We start from the raw sequence: 18,924 nt of genomic DNA, 5'->3' as shown, positions 1-18,924 counted from the left end.
GGTAGTAAACTCTGGATTATAGCATAACGGAGGTAAGTATGCAAATAAATAAATAAAATGAATTTCATTGCGCGCGCTGCATCGCCAAATGCGATGCAGCGTGTGCAATGACAATCCAGGGGTCGCAGCTGCGATCCTTGGCAACCCCTAAATGACATCCATGCTGTTTTACCAATAATGTATTGAATATAGTTTAAGATGATTCAATAGTTCTGTGTACTATCGTTCACCCATTTGTTATGAATTTGGAGTAATATACTGTCTCTCCATGATGATGGTATAATACACCTGGTAACACACTCCTGATAAAGAAGGAGCTGTGGCCTAATGGCCAGAGCTGCCCACTTTGGAACTGGAGACCCAGGTTCAAGTCCGGCATTGCTCGACATCCTGTGATTCTGAAAAAAGCTAACTAATCTCCTCTTGTCTTAAAAAATAATCTGACCTTGTGTAACGTAATTTGATGCTCTTGTAAAGTGCTCCAATGGCCTTGGTCAAGTTCGCACTATATAAAAGTGCAAAAATATATATATATAAAGTGGTATTAAGATAAGGCGCCTGGCATAGGCATTCCTCTTTAGAAAAGGATGTCAGAATTTTAGGCAGATTCTGATTTGATGAAAATCTTGAGGTTTTAATTCAATTTTTTTATTTCAGACACAGTGGAGGAAGTGATAGAAATATTTAAGTGTGTTTTCCTGTTTTCTATAGGTTGAATTAGTTTTTGGAGCATAAAACCTAGTGGATTTCAAAATACAGGAAAACACATTGCCTATCAACAGATGACAATAGTAGCTATTTGGCATTATCTACAAACACAAGGGGTCACATTTATTAACTTTTCACCAAAGTTCCTGCGCTGTTTCAAAGGGAGAGAGCAGAACAGAACCATATGTACCAAGACATGGCACTGTTTATCTCTATTCCTGCGCGTCATAGGGTGCATGCACCAGCGCACACACCCTTGCACCACAATGAAAGGGCGTGTGTTTGCACGGGTGTGTGCTCTATTAAGCATCGGTTTTGTTCTAGAAGGGGTACTTCCACTACAAAAACTATGCTTTAATCCTTTTCCCTGTTTAGATGTGCTGTACAGTGCAGCACACATGCAAAGTTGGAAAAATGTGGAGAATTGTAAAACCTGCTGCACAGTTACAACTGCATCAGAGAGGCCTTGAGACCCTCCGGGTGAGTAGCGCGCTATACAAATGCTTGATTGATTGATTGATTGAGAGGTGGAAGTGTTCGAGCAAGCCCTGTCTACCAATGTCAGTAGACAGGGACTAGTGTCAAAACCCATAGGTGGTTGCATGGAAACGCCCATCTGCAGCACAATCAGTACTGCTGGCACAGAGAGGCAGTTTACTAAACCCACTGTGAGTGAGTCTACAGGACATATTACTTACAACATGCACCAAACTCCGTTTAGCTGACATTTTATACAAAAAATGACCCATATAAAAGATCTGATAATGAAGCAAGAGGGTGCAAGTAAATGGGCTGGAAAAGACTCAAAGTACACCTTTGTTTTAACACGCTCCAGAAGGGCTCTGGCGAGTGTCCGTCTGCGACACGCTGTGTCTGTCGCGTTGTGCCCTCTACACCCCCTCCTTTCCCCCACACACACACACACCCTCCCACCCCCAATGAGGTAAAACATTTTTGCTGCAGCTTTGGGCTCAGTAGCGCAGCAGAGCGCAGCAGGCGTCCGGAGCAGTACTGTCTGAGCTGAGGTCTGTGAGGGCATTTATTGAGATACTCTCTCTGCAGCCAGAAAACACAACACAAGTGTTGATTCCCACCCAGGAATGTACCTCCGATGCTGGTTCAAGTAGCAGGTGAAAGGTCGCAGGCCAATTTCAACATTCCAGTATTCCTGCCAGATCTTAACGTTTTTGGAGTTTTTCTGGTTTTCTCTCTCGCAGGGCGGAATATACGAGCACTGTGAAAAGAAATAGAAAAAAGACCAGTCAGTAAGAAACAAAGTATGATGTGCCCTTAATGGCAATACCGTATTCCAGCACTGTCTCTGGACACATCTCCAAAGATTTATTCCATAGAAATAGCTGAATGCACGCATATCCATTATACAAAAGAGTGGGGATGGGTGTCCAGCTCTGCACAGGAAGGTTGGCCACATAACAGGTAGGGCAGAGAGCCTGTTCAAAGGCTAGGTCTTGTACCCAGTCCAGGTTGCACATGGCTAAAGACCATGCACAACTGGGGTTTGGTATGCAGGAGGCTGAGAATAGGGTCTAACAGTAGGCCACGCCCTGAGCTAACCCTTGATGCCCATGGCCAAGTACAGCAAGAGTTGGGTGAATAGGATGTTTGACCTATGGCCCGGCTGAAGGCAGTGCACTGTCAGAGCCGGGTGCCTGGGAGAATGAGTGTACACGTCCTAATCTTATTAAGAACATGGAATTCGATAGGAACAGTGACCTTATGATTGGACTCCGCATAGAGTCGCTGTACACCAATATCCCCCAAGGAGAAACACTGAGGGTTATTGAAAACATCCTCTTTGCAGAAGATTGGGATTTCCAAACTCCGCGGGCATTTATACTCTGCCTCTTGGAACTGGCACTCACAAAAAACTTTTTTAAATTTAAAGACCAATTTTACTTACAAACCCATGGTACATACATGGGGAGTTCGTGTGCCCCTAGTCTAGCCTGCCTGTATGTTTCTAAATTTGAGGAAGAAACGATCTTTTCACCAGCCAACCCCTTTTTGAATCATATCAGGGTGTGGCAGAGATATATAGACGATGTCTTGATCATTTGGAGAGGTAGTAGAGACTCTGCTCAGACCTTTTTGACCTGGCTCAATCAAAGGAACCCGTTTTTGTACTTTACGGGTATGACAACTAATGATTCACTGCCTTTTTTGGATCTAAACATCAGAGCAGAAGGTGGGACACTAATCAGCAGTGTCTTTCACAAAGAGACAGACAGAAACAATTTACTTTCTTTTCATAGTTTCCATCCCCGTTCACTCAGGGAAAATCTACCCTATGGGGAGTTCCTGCGACTTCGTAGAAACTGCTCGCTGGTCGTGGACTATAAAAAGGAAGCTGAGTGCTTGAGTGAGAAACTCAGAAACAGAGACTATCCTGAACATGTAATTAAGAGAGCACAGAAAAGAGCAAGAAACTGTGACAGGGAGGCTCTTTTGGAAACCAACGAAAGAGAGACCATAGAAAGGAGCATTTGTGTGACGACATTTAACACAATATCCAATCATCTGAAAAAAATCATACAAAAGAATTGGCGAATTCTGAATGCAAACGGATTAGATCAACCGGTCCCTCTTTTCTCCTTCAAGAAAAGTGCGAGTATAAAGGATAAGATTGTGAGTACACGTCCCAGGATACAAAGGAACCCTGGTAATACTCAGAACCAGAACCAATTTCTACCACCGGTAGTAGGCCACTATTCATGTGGCTACTGTAGGGCTTGTCCGTGTCAATCAATGGTAAAAGAATAGATATTGGGCTGAATCGCCCATGGGAATTGAGACAACATACCACATGCAATACAGAAAATGTCATCTACCTAATTACATGTCCTTGTGAGATGCAATATGTGGGTATGACAACTCGTAGAGTTAAAACCCGCATATTGGAAAATATGAGTACGATACGATGTGGTAAGATGAATACAAAACTTACGGCCCATTTTAATAAGTACAAACACAGTGAGAGAGAGTTAAGGTGGACAGTATTGGAAAAACCTTTTATCCCACCAAATATGAGTGACATTCCTAACTTCCTTTTACTAAGGGAACAACGGTGGGTGGAAAGGCTGAAGAGTCGTACAAAGGGACTTAATGATTGTATCCCCTGGTTCCAATTACATGGAATCATAAAGAAATTGTATTTTTTACGAATATGTATTCTATAGCTTTCCTGTGGATGAATATACCTCCAGATCTACCGACATACAGGAGGTATAAGGGTAACCCCTATTAGGGATACAATAGTATGGGACACTGAATATAAAAAACGATATATTTTTTGGAAGCTTGAACAGCAAAATCCCACTTTGACATACATTTAAGGTGTTTTCCTACTAGAACAGACACTTTATAAATGACCGCCAATCTGGTTGTCTCCGATATATGGGAGACAGCTGAAGCTCCTCTCTATGTCTATGAACTGTACCGTCGTACGTGAGACGTGCTGACGCGATTGGGGGAAGTGATGTGTAAAACACTCCGTAGCTCTTTATATGGAGGCTAACGATGAAAAATCCGGATCGGCGGAGGACTATTGTGGGGCCATCGGAGACAGTGTCTTTTTGGAGTAGTGAGTAGATACTGAATGCAAATAAGAGAGTTTTGGGCATATCTATAGCATCGATCTATCTAACGCATTGACAATCTTCAATTAAGATATCTCACAACTAAACTAGATAGAACGGATTCCATGGGGCTGAGTTTTTCCGAGCTAACGCTTCAGAGTTAGAAGAGAGCTATGAGAATTGTGTTGATGCAGTAGATAAATGGGAAACATCTAAATGACATTGTTTCCATTTTTCCTTCCGTTTTGTTTTCTCCTTCTCTCAATGCATTTGACTCCAGAGTGTGACGACAAGAGCACCGCCCCCGAGGTTCCGGGTTTAGAATAGTACTCGTAAATTCTTGTAAGTAACACGGAGCTACAAGAGTAGCGGCTCAGATATAAGACGCGTCGGCTCTGGGGTTATGGTCACTGTTATTATTCACCAGATAATATAAGAACAATATAGTCTGGCAGACTTCTAATGAAGCAAGAATAAAAAGTATGATATTTTGAATATATGAGCGGATTAGAAGCTCGATTTTAAACCTACTTCACTTTTAGTGGTGTCTGTGTTTTCACGTGGTGTAGTCATTTGTACCAACAAGGAGTTAGATGTGTCTATAAAAAACTGGGTTGCTATGAGAAAATGTAGTTGTTTTAATGGCACATGGGGAAATTCAAAAATAAAAATGTATAAAGACATGAAAAAAATGATGAGCATGAGAATTATAGATTTTACTTGGGACATTGCCTAATGCACAAAGTAAAAAGGTAAAAAACACCTGAACAGGGGTGAAGACCAGAAATTAGGGACCAACAACCTGACGAATGCCAGAGCGACCTGGTTAGGCGCCAAAAAAGCTGGCAGAAACATGTTGGTAATTGCAGTGGGGATAGAAGGGTCGTTACCTTCCCCGAATACCCCAAATCTTAGGTTTTAATCCTACCAGGGGCTAACAAAAATTTAAAATTGAGTGTTGACCTTTAGGTAGTTTTAAGTATATGTATCTGCACCTCTTTTGGTCCCTTTTCTAAAGGGGAAGATTTGCTTTTCCTTTGATTTGTGTTACACTTTTGTGTTTCGTTTTGTGTCTGTTTATATTTACTCTACCCTCACCGCTATTCTTCAAACCTTTAAAAAACATTTTTTGCACTCCATCCAGTGTGTTGGTCTGCACCTGGTTGTTTGATGCGGCTCAATGATGAAGCATGACAAGCTAAGTGTGTGAGGGCAGTGTTAAGACATTTTTTGTCTTCCCTGGTTTAGTGTTAGGTAGGGTTGTATGTGAGATACACCACCCCATTGAGGGTAGGTGGAGAATTTTGTGTATCTCCCTGTACCTCAATCAGGGGAACAGAACAACCCGTTTTGTAGTTCTTCTCTGTTGTGTGAGATTTAGAATGAGTGTACAGCCTGGCCACAGATTGCAGCCTGGGACCAAACACCCCTGGGTAGAGGCAAACCTGTTCAATGCAGGATTGTGCTCATGGGGAATGAGTGTAGGACCTCGCCAAGGGGTAGGCCCAGTATCCAAAGCCTGCTGCACATGGCGTCAAACTGTGCACAGCGCGGCTGGAACAAAAAAAACGGGTTGGAAATATATCATCATAAAATCCTAAACATTTCCGAATAGTAGATTATGGTTTCTTCAGGTCATAAGACAATAATGTATTTTGTGACACAAAAAAAGAAATTAAACAAATCCAGATAAAGTAACATTTTGGTTGCAAAAAAAACCAAAAGAATGATTACTAGCAGGGCAAACCATAAGTCCATTTAGCCATGCAAACCAAAACTCTCACCACAAATACAGTGCTGATTAGGCACACAAGGTCATTAAATTATAACACATATCGAAACAAAGAAATACTGTATCCGTAGTCATGTCATCAAGAATATATAACACTTTGTGACCAGTGGGGTAACCTATGTCCTTTGTGATGTAATCTGAAACATGATAGGTGAGGTCATGTGCATTGAATTTGTGGTACTTGTTATGGTTTCCATTGCATGGCTACCAGTTAAGGTTTGTTCAGTTAACCCTATATGTCCAGCTTCTTTGTTTGCTTTGTTTAGTAAACATAACCTCTTTAGCAGTGCTTTAAGCGTGTTTGTGTGTCTGCGTTTGTGTGTGTTCTGTATATATGCAGATGGATAGAGTGTAATATGGTACTTATTCCAATTGATCAGTGTGCAAAGGGGTCATGATTTATGAGGTCAAGTTTGAGTGGGTCAAGATTTCCTTCCTCTCTCTCAATAATGGTGATAGCATATTGTCTTCAACAGACCTGCTCCTGTAATTTATACCAGGCTGTTATTTCATGTGAGTAGTTATAAACAAAAGTATTTAACCATAAGCATAGAAAAGGAGGTTAAATTAAAGCAACAATGGGCTTTGTGAGGATGGATTACTGCAGTTATCTTATCCTTAATGTGGTTCAAGAATGGAATCTGTGAAAATAGGGTGGAACACAAAAGTCACTAAATAAACCTGTGCTTAGCCCTTGGTAGCTTGGCACAAAGCAGTCAGGCTTAACTTAGAGCTATTGTCTAAAGTAATTAAACATCACACAATCAGTAATAAAGTGGAAACACAACACAAGAAAAATTCCAAATCAATTTAGAAAAATAGAGTACATTTTAATAACAAAATGATACTATAAGTTGAGACCGACTACAATGGAACGCGGGTCAGATACACAGACCAGGTTAGTCCTGCTGAAAAAGTTACCATCTCAAAGTCCTGTGCAAAGAGTTCCATTCATGGTGGAGACAGTTGAGAGGAGCAGGCACAACTTCGTCAGTGGTTGTCATGGGTGATCGTCGCTGTAGCGTGGAGAGCAGGTGTCGTGGATGGTTGTTGCAGTAGCGTGAAGATAAGTCGGGCATAAGGACAGTTGTTGCTGGAGCTTCACATTGGCGGTCGCCAAGGGCTGTCACTGCTGTAACGTAAAGCTCAGATCTCGCATTGCCGGTCATCTCTAGCGGTCACTGTAGCATGAAGAGCAGGCCTCACCAGAGCTTTGCATTGGCAGAAATCTCGAGTGGCAGAGTCCTGGCGCTAACAGACCCATTTGCAGTCGTGAAGAGACAAAACCTCAGGTTTAAATCTTTCTTCTTTGGAGAAGCTGATACTAATGCTAGTCAAAGGTCCATGTCTTGTGAGGCACCTCCTGGGATCAGGAACTCACTCCAGCAGAGGACAGCAGGGCTCAGGCAAGTCCAGTTGAAGGTCTAGGCAGGTCCAGCGGCATCAGGACAACTAAGCAGTTGCAGGGAGGACTCTGAGGCTTGTTGTGTCACTGTACCTCAAATAGGAGGTCAGCCAGCTAACCCTTGGAGTCACTCAGGAAAGCTTGGGATGACGGTAAGCAGGTCCAGTCTTCCTTTCAGACAGCAAGGCAGTCTTCAAGCAGCATGGCAGCCCTCCAGGGGAAGGGCAGTCCTCCTTCTTTAATGTCTAAAGGTCCAGGAGTGTTCTAATGAGTGACTCAGGAGGTTCAATATTTATACCTGGTGCCAGCCTTTGTGTGTGGGGTGACTCCATGTTCTATCCTCACATCTGGATCTGGAAAGTTCTTCCCTTCCCCTCTAAAGGCTCCAAACTGTTTGGAGTGGCAATAGGCTGGTAGTAGGGTCCTTGGTGTGTATTGAAGCAAGCCCTTTGAAGTGTAAGTGGGGCAGGGCACAGCTCCCTACCCCCCAGCCATCCTGTCAGTATGTCCCATCCTGTCTACACTTAGTCTCCTTTGCTGCTGAATTTCTATGGTTTTGTGTATAAAATCTGAACCCAACTATTACGTCCCTGTAACTTTTGATTTTTTGATGAACTGCTAAGGTTTTTTAAACTCTATTTCTCTATTTTTAGGGGAATTCGAAGTTTTTTTTAACGTAAAGTAACATTTAATTACATGGGTTAAACCAACTGCGCAATTCCCCAAAGGGCAGCCAACTCGCAAGCCTCCACCTTGGGTTCCTTTTAGCCCTGTGAATCACATTGCCCCGGTCTGGCACATTTTTGGGAGTAGGTGTGTATGTATCCCCTCCCTGGGCCGGTTTTGGCCCCAGGGGTGCCATCCTCTGGGGCTCAGGGCATTTTTGTAAAGGAGGGGGTATGTGCCCCCTTCACCATGCAGTGTTTGGCCCAAGGGACCCCATACCCCAGGGCACAGCTTTATCAAAATATGGGAGGGGGCATGCAGCCCCCCTTCCAGGCCAATTTTAGCCCCGAGGACCCTTGGGCACAGCATAACTGAAAAGGTGTAGGGGCCAAGAAACCCACTCTCTGGGCTGATTTAGGCCCCAGGGACCCCCTCCCCGGGAGACCGGCCAATGATTAAAGGGGGGCATGCAGCCCCCCTCTTAGGCAGATTTCGGCCCCTGGGACCCCATCCTCTGGGGACCGGCTTATAATTAAAGGAGAAGAGGGGCTGCGCGGCCCCCCTTCCTGGGGCGGATTTCAGCCCCTAGACCCCATCCCTGAGGCCCGGCCAAAAAAGCATGTGCACCCTGGTTAGGGGTGGGCGTAGCGTGCGTAGTGGGGCTACGCAGAGTGCCACGGAGGGGAAAACAATCTCCGCACACTCCGCGTAGCCCCACTGCGGGCCACCCGCCTCCCTCCCGCCCTATTAACAATTAAACAAAAAGCTTGAAAAATAATGTAAAAGTAAGGAAAACAGCATACCTTAGCTGCGGCGTCCTAGGGCTCCCTCTTCCTCCTCCATCGTGACATCGCACATGCTCAGTTTTGATGAAGAAGTCGCGATGATGGAGGCGGAAGAGGGAGCATCAAAACTGCGCGTGCGCGGGCCAGCACATGCACAATTTTGATTTTGAAGTCGCGGAAGAGGGAGCCCCGGGACGCCGCAGTTAAGTTAAGACGTTTTCCTTACTTTTATATTGTTTAAGGTTCTTATTGAATTGTTATGCGGGAGGGAGGCGGGGGCTGGTGGCAACTCCACTCTGCCGCGATGTGTGTGGGATGCTGCCTATTCCGCCTAATCCACGAAACGCGGAGTAGGCTCCACTCCGCACATTCTGTGGGCAGAGCGGAACTCTCCCACCCCTACCCCTGGTGCCCACCCATCTCCTTCTCTGCTACCTCATTATACTCTGATAGCTAGCGAGACTCAAAACTATTAACAAGCACTGAATCAAATCAACCAAGACCCTTCTCCTTTTTTAGTAAGAGGCCGAGGACGGACAAGGGGAAGGAGCAGAGCAAGCAGATGGTTCAACCAAAACCAAATAGTAGGTGAGATAATGACCAGATGACAAACATACAGATGAGGGTATCAGAACTAATCCCAATCTACAACCTCTCAAACAGAGATCTGCAGCAAGATGAGACCAAGTTACTCAGCAGAGGCCTGTTGTTTGTCCCTGCTACAAGATCAGACTTTATGCAGATTAGATCAGAAGCTCTCCAGTTCTTCTGAAAATGCATCTAAAAGTCTTTTCAACAGATGAGACAACCGCACAAGAGAGGAATTACTACAGACTAAAAAAAACCTCAAGTTTCTGTCCACCGGCTTCCAACATGCCAATTGAACTACAAGTGTTTGAGAAAACTGTTCTAAAAGACATAGATGCGATTGAAGGAAAAAAGAAAACACACCAGACACAATCTGTCCAAAGAAGAACATGAAGCCCTATCAGGACTCAAATCCAATCAGGAGATAATAATAAAGCCAGCAGATAAGGGCACCGCAATAGTCCTCATGGACAGGCACACGTATGAACAAGACCTCGTAAGGCAATTGCAGAATGAAAAACATTACAAAAAGATCCAGGAGAATCCCAGCCCCATGATTAATGATAAGATTGTTGAGCTCATTAATGAAGGAAGGTGCGAAGGATGGATTTCCAATCCCTGGATATCCCTCAATTAGATCCTTCCCAAGATTCATAAAGACCCACAAAATCCTCCAGGGAGACCGATCATCTCAGGGGTTAAGTACATTTTAGAACCCCCAGCAAAGTAAGTGGATACATTTTCAAACCTTTGATAGCAGACATATCAAGCTATCTAAGAGATACAATGTCTGCTATCAACACACTGGAAGGCATGGAATTAAATGAAATAACTGATTCCTTTGTAACCCTTGACATCATGACCCTCTTCACCAATATCCCCCAAGAGTGCGCATTGGAAGCCTTTAAATATTTCTTGAATAAAAGACAGAATCCCGAATTTATACTGAAATTTGCAAAGATTTGCCTCAAATTTACTTTTTTCCAGTTTAACAAGCAATTCTATTTATAAATCAAAGGAACTGCGATGGGATGTCCCTTCATACCAGAAATGGCCGTAATGTTTATGGCACTATATGAAGAAAAATGGATCTATAACAAGAATAATTTCAGAGAACATATCCACATATAGAAAAGGTATATTGATGATGTTTTGATGATTTAGAGGGGCCCAGATCAAAAGATCAAAGACTTCACCAATTGGTTAAACACAAGGGGCCCTGACATTCAATTTTCCATAACAATTAACAAAAGCGAGATACATTTCCTTGATATAATTCTAAGACATGAGAATAATCAAATTTATACCATCCTCTACACAGATGAGATAGACAGGAACACTTTCCTGCACTACTCAAGCTTCTATCAAATGAACTTTAGTGATAATCTACCCTTCAGTCAGTTCCAGAGGATAAGCAGGAACTGTACAAAAAGGGCAGATTACTTCACAAATGCTGGGAATTTATTGATTAAATTTCAAGAACGTAATTACCCTAACAAGTTGCTTAAATGGGCAATGATGTGCTTGTGGTATATCCCACACAAGACCCTACTCGAACCAGGAGACAAAGCTAAAATAGATGTGAGGGTGTGTGTCACAACCTTCTCTGGCATAACTAACATGGTAAAGGACTTGATCAAGAAGAACTGGAAAAATGTCACAGGTCTCGAACAGTTCAAGGAATCTTCCATGTTTGCACTGTAAAGAAACAAGAATATCTGAGACAGCCTCTACAAACAAAAGACACCTACTTTGAGCACCAAGCTGAACCTACTGCCTGTTAAAGGACACCACAGGTGTGGTAATTGCTCCTGCTGTGATAGCACGATTGATGGCGAAGAGCTTACATACAGAGAAATCAAGATCAAACATACAGAATGTACAAACTGTAACACAAAGAATGTTGTTTATTGTGTTAATTGCCCTTGTGAGCTAGCCTATATAGGAAAAACCAACCAAGAGATATGCAAACGTATTGTCCAACATAAATTGCAAATTTGCTGTAAAGTTGTGAAAGCACCAATGGTCCAACATTGTATCAAACTAAACTATTCAGCAGCTGTCATTAAATGAGCATAACTCAGACATGTGAACGCTAATAACTCAGAACCAATATCACTAAGATTGGAAGCGCAAATTATTCTGCACATACACACCACAGAGGATGGCCTCAATGAACTTTTAGCGAGAGGAAACTTCTCTACACGGTAACTATGCAGAACATATACTACCATACACAAGGTGCACCCCAATTGTCCCCACTTCACTAGACATTGCAGGGACCGACACATATGACAACCATGAGTGGGGACTTACCATGGAAATGTTGACCTTATGTTGCACAAGGGTGGACTCCTCGCATTGCATGAGGACGCAACAGGATCACTCCCCATAAAAATAAACACTGGTGCCCACCCAGGGCACCCACCATGTCCTTGTTTAAGTCCACGGGGGGAGCCCCAAAGTCCCCCACATCTGGCGGGATCCAGCATTGCTCCTGCCCGTAGGAAGCAGCTAAAATTGCTGCTCCCTGTGGGCGGGAGAAATATTCAGATCACAGATCTGAAGTCCACTCCCAGCTGGCAGGAGCATTTTCGAAGCATCGGCCAGCTGGGAGCAGACTTCGTGTTTGCTCTTGCTTGGTTAGAGCTTTAAAATTGCTCCCGCCAAGCGAGAGAAAATGCAGGGCTCCCTGATCATGCTAGTGTGGGCAGGGAAACCACTATAACCCGGGGGTGAGCACCTCGGAAGATAGCTGGAACCGGCCCTAGGGGTTGGGATCCCCAGGGGCATTAATCACACTGGGATGAGGACAACGCGGTCCCCTCCCTTTTCCAATTTTGGCCAGGGAGTGGGATCCCCAAGGCCCAAATTGGCCTGGTGAGGGGGGCTGCATGGCCCCTCTCCTTTGGAGCTATAGCCGGACCACGGGAATGTGGTCTCTGGGGCTGAAATCAGTCAAGGTGGGGGCATGCACCCCCGCACAATATATTTTAAACTCAATAAACAATGGGGTGACCCTGTGTCCCTCAGAACCTGGGTATAGTCTTGCAAAAAGTACAATGGTTCTGTCGGGTGTAACCAAAATATTTCTTATAAATATAATTCAATTTAGAAACAAATTATTTTCTGCACAGGTTAAATGTGAAAACATTATCAAAGAATACACAATAAAAGCAAAGAATCAGGGTTTCAAGGTATTGGGATATTTTATATAAATTGCATCATTTATATATACCCAAATATCATTAATTTTTATACACGGCTGCCAACAAGGTAAAAGTTAAAGTGAGTTGTGATCAAGTGACATGTTGTGCTCAGTGACACATTTGGGTGCGTGATATATACAAGGTGATTAAGATATATACAAGTTTGGAAGAGGCCAGGGTAAACAGAAATACAAATACAATCGCCCTGCTGCTCTATTCCATTTCAGTATTTTTGCAAGCAGGGCCTTGAGCTGGACCAGGAGGTATCGTCGATGTTTCAACCCTATATGCGCGATATTGTGTGGTCAAGGCGGGTCTTCATCGGGACAGTGGTGGGGGGGGGAGGGATGGCAGCCTAAAGGAAACCGGAGTGATTGCTGTTCAGCTGAAGTCAGTGTTGTAGAGGGCCCATCATGTTAATTTCGATGTGGATCTTCTTGTTTGGCCAGTCACGCTGATTAGGGTTCCGAAGTGAGGTCAAATTACACGTTCACTTCTGCAGAGTTGTCAAGTCCGGATTCAGGCGCGGAGGCAGTTGTCACTCCTGACAGGCAACCGCATTAAGTCGGTCAGCCTAAGCCAATATACTTTAAAGGCTGGGCTACGAGGGATGGGGTCCCCAGAGCCTAATTCTGCCTAGGGACGCCCCTCTCCCCCACAAAGCTACAAACCCCCCCACTCCCCGGGCCTGGCCCTTCCGGGGGGCACAGAAGATCAAGTGCTGGAATCCACACTTTTTTTGTCTTTTTATTTTGCCAAAGTTCCGCTGTGTTTTCATTAAAAAAAAAAAAACTTTTGGGAGCTAGACAGGATCCCTGTGGGACTCCACCACCAGGCCTAGGAAGTCAGCATATCCCTTCCCTGCCCCCTTATGATTTTTTATGCATTTTTTCTTCAGACTCGGCCAAGTATGAGTTCGAAGATGGCAGCCACCACTCCCTGGTTGACATGGTGACAGCCAATCACGGCATTGCTGTTGGCTTGTGGATTTTGTGCATTTTGTGGTCCTTGTTTTGAGTAGTGTGTAAGAGATAAGTACTGTGATGAGTGAAAGGTTCATACTTTTAAAAAAAAAGTTATGATCTTGTGAAAAGTAGGAAGGAGTAGGTGATTTTATGACCAGAATGGCCGAAATAAAGATGCTTTGAACTTGAATACACTCCAGTATGAACACTTGCTACTGTAGAAAGGAGTCTTACTAGAGATGGTGTTTATCTGAGTCTACTATTTATGCCCATTGGTTTGGGAAGAGTTGTGAGTAGAGTTAAGGCTCTTTCCACACCCTACTATGCACACCCGTTATCTGAGAGAGAGGTCTGGAAGGAGAGGTCAGTCCAACAACACACCCTACTATGCACACTCATCATTTGAGAGAGAGATCTGAAACTAGATGTCAGTCCTTCCACACACTCTACTATGCACACCGGTCATCTGAGAGAGAGGTCTGACAGGAAAGGGAAGTCCCTCCCCACACACAACTATATACACTCGTCATTTGAGAGAGAGGTCTGAAAGGAGAGGCCTGTCCCTCCTCACACACTACTACAAGCAGCCGTCATCCGAGAGAGAGGTATAACAGGAGAGATCAATCCCTCCCCACATAATACTGCGCAAACTTGTCATCTGAGAGAGGTGTGAAAGGACAGACCAGTCTATCCACACATCCTACTACGCAAACCTGTCATCTGAAAGAGAGGTCTGAAAGGAGAGGCCATTCCATCCACACACCCTACTATGCACACCTACTGTCATCTGATAGAGCGAAGCCTCAAAGGAGAGGCCAGTTCAACCAAACACCCTACTACACACACCCATCATTTGAGAGAGAGAAATCTGAAAGGAGAGGCAAGTCCTTCCACAGACTCTACTATGCACACCTGTCATCTGAGAGGGAGGTCTGCCAGAAGAGGGCATTGCCTCTCCACACACTCCTAAGCACACTCGCCATTTGAGAGAGAGGTCTGAATGGTGAGGCCAGTCCCTCCCCACACACTACTAAGCACACCCGATGTCGGAGCGAGGTCTGATAGAAAGGGGCAGTCCCTCCCCAAACACTACTATACACACTCATCATCTGAGAAAGAGCTTTGAAAGGAGAGACCGGTCTATCCACACACCCAACTATGCACACCTGTCATCTGAGAGAGAGGTCTCTAAGGAGAGGCCTGGCACTCCCTATGCCCTACTACACACACCCATCATCTGAGAGAGAGATCTTAAAGCAGAGGCCAGTCCATCCACACAACCAACACAGACCTGTAATGCGAGAGAGAGGTCTCAAAAGAGAGGCCAGTCCCTCCCCACTCACTACTATGCGCACCCGTCATTTGAGAGAGAGGTCTCAAAGGAGAGGCCAGTGGTTCCCCATACACCCTACTATGCACACCCGTCATCTAAGAGAAAAGTCTCAAAAGAGAGGCCAGTCTATCCAGACACGCTACTATGTGAGAGAGAGATCTCAAAAGAGCGTCCAGTCGATCCACACTCCTAACACTATACAATATTCCAAAAACTGATCACTCTCTTTCTGAATTAGAATTACAACTTTAATGTAAAAACACATACAAAGGCTAAAGTATGATATTAGAATATTAATTAACTTGCTGGGAAGATGTCTTTTTTAGAAACATTTTGCTGCTGTGCACCATTTTCTCTCATGCTACAATACAAAAGCCATTCCCTTTTCAAAATAATGTCCGCACACAGAATATAACATTCAGTTATTCTACCATATATATGCTCCAAAAATAATTTATTTACTTTAAAATAAAACCTAGAAATTCATTGACAAAAACCAAAGATTAAAGTAACGTTATAGTTACGTGAATTTTTCAGTGACAATTTTAACGTTTTGAACAAAAAAAAAACTGAAATTCAGCAGTTATAGTTAGCAGCACTAGCTATACCTTGCGTCCCCGCCATCTACTACTTATGACCTCACAAATGACAGCACTCATGGCATGTTCTATCATATTATTTAGGACATCACTGATGACACCTCAAATGACATGATTGATAAAATCACTGATGACATTATTCAAACTACGTTTTTACTAATTCCTCAATAAAGGAGTATAGCATTAGAGGTATGAAAATAGGTACAAAATAGATCAGAAGAATTTAAAGCATTGTTAATAACATCACATATACATATCCCTCAGGTGAAGCAACCTTGTGTAATGTGCAGCATTGACCCTATACCATACACTTCATGTATAACCAAGTTCATGTTAACAATCAACCATAAATACATTTGTGGCCGCTACTTCACATGGTGTTCAGTCTGCATACAACTACTGAGAGAAAGCCAAGTTCTTCCAGATACTCAACTTCTGGTCATAACTAAAGTCCTACTATGGACAACATTTACATGTATCAAACTCTTCACACTCACTGTCCCTACAGTGAGAAATGGATAGAAAAGTGGGTACTGTAAACAATGTTTACTCTATGGAAAGAGTTTACTCTATACCACACTGTTTGCAGACTGTGAAACTCTGATGAGGAATACACCATAACGTATTAAAAACTATCTACTAAGAACAGTGGTTACTCTATGCAAAACGTGTCCAAAGAGAGACTATGCACAAAAAAACCTCAAGGCCTGAAGGTGCTAAAGGTCATACTACCTGTAGCCTTCATATTCTGGAGACAACTTTATAGACTGCCCATCTTCCTTAACTAATCGAGCACATGTATGTGCACACTCACGCCCCTCTACCCAAATATTAATGAAAAAGTGGTGGGTGGCCATTTTCACTTATTTGTTTTCACGATTCCATGGGAGTCCTGGAGGATCATGAAACAATTCCCAATTTCCTTTACTTTTGAGGGCCCAGAGGGAGTCCCTGTGGGACCCACCACAAGGGCTATAGGTGCAGGGTATCCTTACCCTGCCTCCTTATATGATTTGGTTTTTTAAATTGCAGGACAGGAGTCTAAGTCCTGAGTCCTGTAGTGGCTGCCCGCAAACTTTTTCTTCTTGTTGCTGTCAGCCAATTATAGCCTTGCTCACATAGGAGCCTTGCTTCCACGGGAGCAAGTTGGTCCAAGGGTAGAAAAGCTCCCCGGCACAATTAGAAGGCTCCATTTTTCACAACTGGGATCAAGGGACTCTTGCAAGAGTCCCATGTACCCAACGGTCCACCTAAACAAATATTTTTGAACCTTAATTTCTCAAAAACTACTCAATGGATTCACACCCAATCACAATAAGCACGCCTTCTGGACCAAGATCTAGCTTCCTGACAAATTTGGTGTTATTTCATTCAGCAATTTTTGTAAAAACACTTCTGATACGATTCTGTGGAAAATAAATGCAAACTTTGTGTTTTGGGACCTCTCCTTTTTCTTGGCCTCAGCTTGACGGATTACCATGAAACTTGATGTGCAAACCAGTCAAAAAGTACCACTTTTTTGGAAAGTTTGACTGAGATTTGTTAAATGGCGCCAAAGTTATTTGCAAAGGCAATTCCTGGTGAAACACAATCCTCACTATAACTACCCAGTGGCAACAGGAAGGTTGTGTTATCTGTCATGTCATCAGTGATCTCATCAAAAATGTCATTTCAGATGTCATCACTGATTTCTATTGTTAAGTCATGAGTGATGTAATATGCGAGGTGATAACCAGTGGATGCCAGTGGCGTAAGTTACAGTTGGCTCAGTAAACGAGAACTCGTGAATTTCAGTGTATTTTAGTTTAGTGAGATATTATTATCATCCCTAACTATAACATCACTTTAAACTTTGTTTTTTCCAGTGAACACCTGCAGCCAGGCCCTATAACCAACCCTACCTTGGCCAATGTGTGATAGAGGGTTGGGCACAGGACAGGCCCTGCATTCATCCCACCATGGGCATCCACCCCCCACAGGGGGCCAACCTCCCATGGGCCCCTACACCACATTTTTGTAATTTATCTATTTGTATTATTTTTTGCTGCACTGTGGAATAGTAATCAACCGTCATCTCCTTGGTACCCAGTAAACAGTCCACAGTCCAGCAGTATGACTCCTGTGTGAGTACCGCGGCACTTCACAAGAGGGCATCACTGGGTCACACAGAAGTACCACAGTATCTCAAGGGAGGGCTGCTCTGGGACCCATGGAGTACTGCGGTATAGGCAGTTCACACTTATACTTTATTTTGAAACTAAACTCAGGACACGGGGACCGAGTCCCCGAGATGCTGTAAAGGGTGGGGCAACATTTTCCTTGAGGTTGTGGACAGGCAATTAGATCACTCAGTTCTGGAGGACATGTAACCGTCCCCCGCAACTGAATCAACCGACGGTAAGAGAAGCTCCAGTGGGCATTCAGATTATAATTGTTTTTGATTTACGGAACAGGGCGACTCCCGCTGGACTTCCATGGGACTAACGGTCCAGATGTACCTCTTTTTCAACCCCTTCATGACTACCACAAGCACCTCTTTAAATGCAAACTTCTTATAAACGACTGAGTGGATTTACACCAAATAACATAAAGCACTCTTTCTGATTACAGTTCTAACGTTTTGTCAAATTTAGTGCAAGTTCGTTCAGCTGTTTTTTCAGTATCACTTCTCCAAATTTCCTATGGAAATTAACACTGGAAAATGAAATTTGAGGCCCCCTTTTTCTCCGCCCGCTTCACGCATCACCCCAAACCGTTTTTTGGGAAACGTATGTGAAGATTCATCAAAGCCCCAAAAGTTAGTAGCCAATAAAATATATATATATTTACATCATCAACAAACTTCCTCCACCAGGAAGGTTGCCAGGCAGTCGTTGGATTGTGAATAAGGATCTGCCAGAACCGCCGCAGCCCATGGATTGAACTATGCCTGCTGACATAGAGTTAGGCATGACTCACATGGCAAGGAGGCAGTCACTATGACCAACACCTTCAGGAATTCTGTATGGGAGATATGCGGCTGACGAACGGGACAATGTGCCATGTCGTTACCCCTGAGTCATAGCGTAAAGTAAAAAACGCCATCATCAGAAAAAATATTATGAAAAGTTACTCAAAATGAAATGTTATCACTAAGATTAATATTACCAAATGGCATTTAAAACATTTGAAGATGGCGTTGCTAGAAATCGAAAGAACTACAACTAAATCGTAGTCCTCTTTTGTCTTTATTATAGGAGGAGCATTGTAAACTACATAGCCACCGACACAGAATGGAC

The 18,924-nt window shown here is 43.6% G+C and overlaps 1 protein-coding gene across 2 annotated transcripts in view; it reads right to left on the bottom strand.

Annotated features, from left to right (window-relative positions):
- KCNMB4 (potassium calcium-activated channel subfamily M regulatory beta subunit 4) overlaps nucleotides 1-18,924 on the bottom strand; it is a 272,174-nt gene that overhangs the window by 120,264 nt on the left and 132,986 nt on the right. For both annotated transcript variants that reach the window (XM_085650554.1, XM_085650553.1), the window contains exon 2: nucleotides 1,815-1,942. In XM_085650554.1, the coding sequence (XP_085506680.1) occupies nucleotides 1,815-1,942 (128 nt within the window). The remainder of the gene's footprint in view (nucleotides 1-1,814; nucleotides 1,943-18,924) is intronic.

This window comes from Triturus cristatus, chromosome 4_1, assembly GCF_964204655.1.
Source record: "Triturus cristatus chromosome 4_1, aTriCri1.1, whole genome shotgun sequence".
NCBI classification, from domain to species: domain Eukaryota; kingdom Metazoa; phylum Chordata; class Amphibia; order Caudata; family Salamandridae; genus Triturus; species Triturus cristatus.
The sequence above is the reverse complement of the archived record's forward strand: the minus strand, read 5'-3'. Positions and strand labels throughout refer to the sequence as shown.